The 2,190-nt window shown below is 55.9% G+C and overlaps 1 protein-coding gene across 1 annotated transcript; it reads left to right on the top strand.

Moving 5' to 3' along the window:
- Positions 1-662: 662 nt before the first annotated feature.
- LOC310923612 (uncharacterized protein) lies at positions 663-1,784 on the top strand. Its single transcript, XM_083885544.1, has 2 exons — positions 663-868; positions 953-1,784. The coding sequence occupies exons 1-2, from the start codon at positions 672-674 to the stop codon at positions 1,593-1,595; spliced, it is 840 nt and encodes a 279-aa protein (XP_083741670.1). The 5' UTR covers positions 663-671; the 3' UTR covers positions 1,596-1,784.
- Positions 1,785-2,190: the final 406 nt, after the last annotated feature.

The following is a 2,190-nucleotide window of genomic DNA, read 5'->3' as shown; positions in this document are numbered from 1 at the left end:
GTGGTGGGCTCAGGCAGCGCCCGGCGCTGAGCCCCGGCTGCCCCACAGCCCCGGCCCGGCCCCGCAGCTCCCCACAGGCCCCCAGCCCGTGCTCCCGGTGCCGCCCCTCTGCGCCCGCTCCTGCCGCTCCCCAGCACAGAGAAACCCCCTGGGATCCTGACCTCCTTGTTTGCCTCTCCTGCCAACCGGGGCTACAAACCAGCTGCATCAGCTCCCAGAGTTTGACCATTACACCCTGCTTGAAAACGTCCCAGTCCTCAGTATTTTTCTCTTGCTGCTCTTTTCCATCATCTTCTTTCTCACCACAGAGATTCCTCCTGATGCCTCTTGCCTTAACTGTAATCCTGCACCCTCCCCTTCCCCCTCACCCTTCCCAGCACACCAACACCATCCATCCCCTGCTGTCTAAATCCCTTCTGGACTTCCCTTCTTGCCCCTCTGGGTGTCCATGTCCTTAATTACCTGAGTCTTGATGTTTGGGGAGTTTTTTATCTGTGTCTTGGTGTTTGGAGGACTTTTGGGCTGAATCTTGGTGTTTTGGAGATTTTCACAGACACAAGGTGCCCACTGACTTCCTGAGAATAACTTGGGCAAGGAGGAACCCCCAGCCTAAAGTGCTTTCCATTTCTTTTTTCCCCAAACCAGGATTTTCATTGCCAAGGAGTGCCCAGATGGAGAAGGAGGAGGAAAAGCCCCAGAGATCCCGCAGGAGGAGGGGCTGCAAACCCAGCCCAGGGAGCTGCGAGGAGGAAAGAGCCGCCCTGTGCCAGGAGGGTGGCCGGAGATCCAGCCGGAGCTCAGAGCTGGTGGAGAAGCCTCATGGAGGGGAGAAGCCCCACAAGTGCCTGGAATGTGGGAAGGGCTTCAGGTACAGCTCTGACCTGATCCGGCACCAGAGGATCCACACTGGGGAACGGCCCTTTGAGTGTGGGGAGTGTGGGAAGGGTTTCAGGTACAGCTCCCACCTGATCCGGCACCAGAGGATCCACACTGGTGAACAGCCCTATGAGTGTGGGGAGTGTGGAAAGTGTTTCAGCCAGAGCTCCAACCTAAACCAGCACCAGAAGATCCATACTGGTGAACGGCCCTTTGAGTGTGGGAAATGTGGGAAGAGGTTCACAGACTGTACCAACCTTATGCGCCACCAGGTAGTCCATACTGGGGAACGGCCCTATGAGTGTGGGGAATGTGGGAAGAGCTTTGGATGGAGCACCGACCTGAGAAAACACCAGCGCATCCACACCGGGGAGAGGCCCTACGAGTGTCCTGAGTGTGGGAAGAGGTTTCAGACCAGCTCCCATCTCCTCACCCATCAGCGGATTCACACAGAGGAGAGGCCCTTCCGCTGCCCCGACTGTGGGAAGGGCTTCAAGCACAACTCCAACCTCATCACCCACCGGCACATCCACACCGGGGAGAGGCCCTACGAGTGTCCTGAGTGTGGGAAGGGCTTCTCACAGAGCTTTGACTTGACCAGACACCAAGAGAGGCACCATAAGGGAAGCCCCGCGAGTGCCCCGAGTGCGGGAAGAGCTTCGTGCGCTGCTCCAGCTCCATCCCCCATGGGAGGATCGGCGTTGGATGATCCCCAGTGACCCCGTTGGGCAGAGCCCTGGTGATCCGTGGTCCTGGTGATCCGTGTTGGGAAGACACCTGGCTGGGGGGGGGGGAATCCACTGGTTCCTGTCCCCCTGTGGGCACCTGGATGAACACAGGGGCAGGAACATCCATCGGGACACAGACAGACCTAAGGAATTCCTTGGGGAGAGTGGATTTGTTGTCTTTCAACCCCAGAAAACCTTTTGTATTTGATTCCATCTTCTGGTGGCATCAAGGAATACTTGATGGATGGATGGTCTTGAAAGGTCATTTCCAGTCTCGGGGATTCCACTATTTAGATTTCCCATTGCCTGAGGGCATCTTCTGCAGCCAAATGGTGATGAAATGGGGCCAAGACTGAGATTTTGGAGACAGTGGGCTGGAAACCCCTCCAAAAAAGATTCTTCCCTCCTACTCAAGCACATGGATCCTCAGCCAGCATGAAGACAAAAATCCTTTTCTTTTGGCCTGGATTTGCTTTTCATTTCTCTTCATGCCTTTGAAATATCCAACTGGGGTAAAAACAGAGACATTGAACTCAGACATGGTTGGGATGGTGGGGGGACATAGACATGGTGGGACATAGACGTG

This window comes from Zosterops lateralis (assembly GCF_965231275.1).
Source record: "Zosterops lateralis genome assembly, contig: HAP1_HAP1_SCAFFOLD_137, whole genome shotgun sequence".
Taxonomy (NCBI): Eukaryota; Metazoa; Chordata; class Aves; order Passeriformes; family Zosteropidae; genus Zosterops; species Zosterops lateralis.
This window is presented reverse-complemented; position numbering and strand designations above follow the sequence as displayed.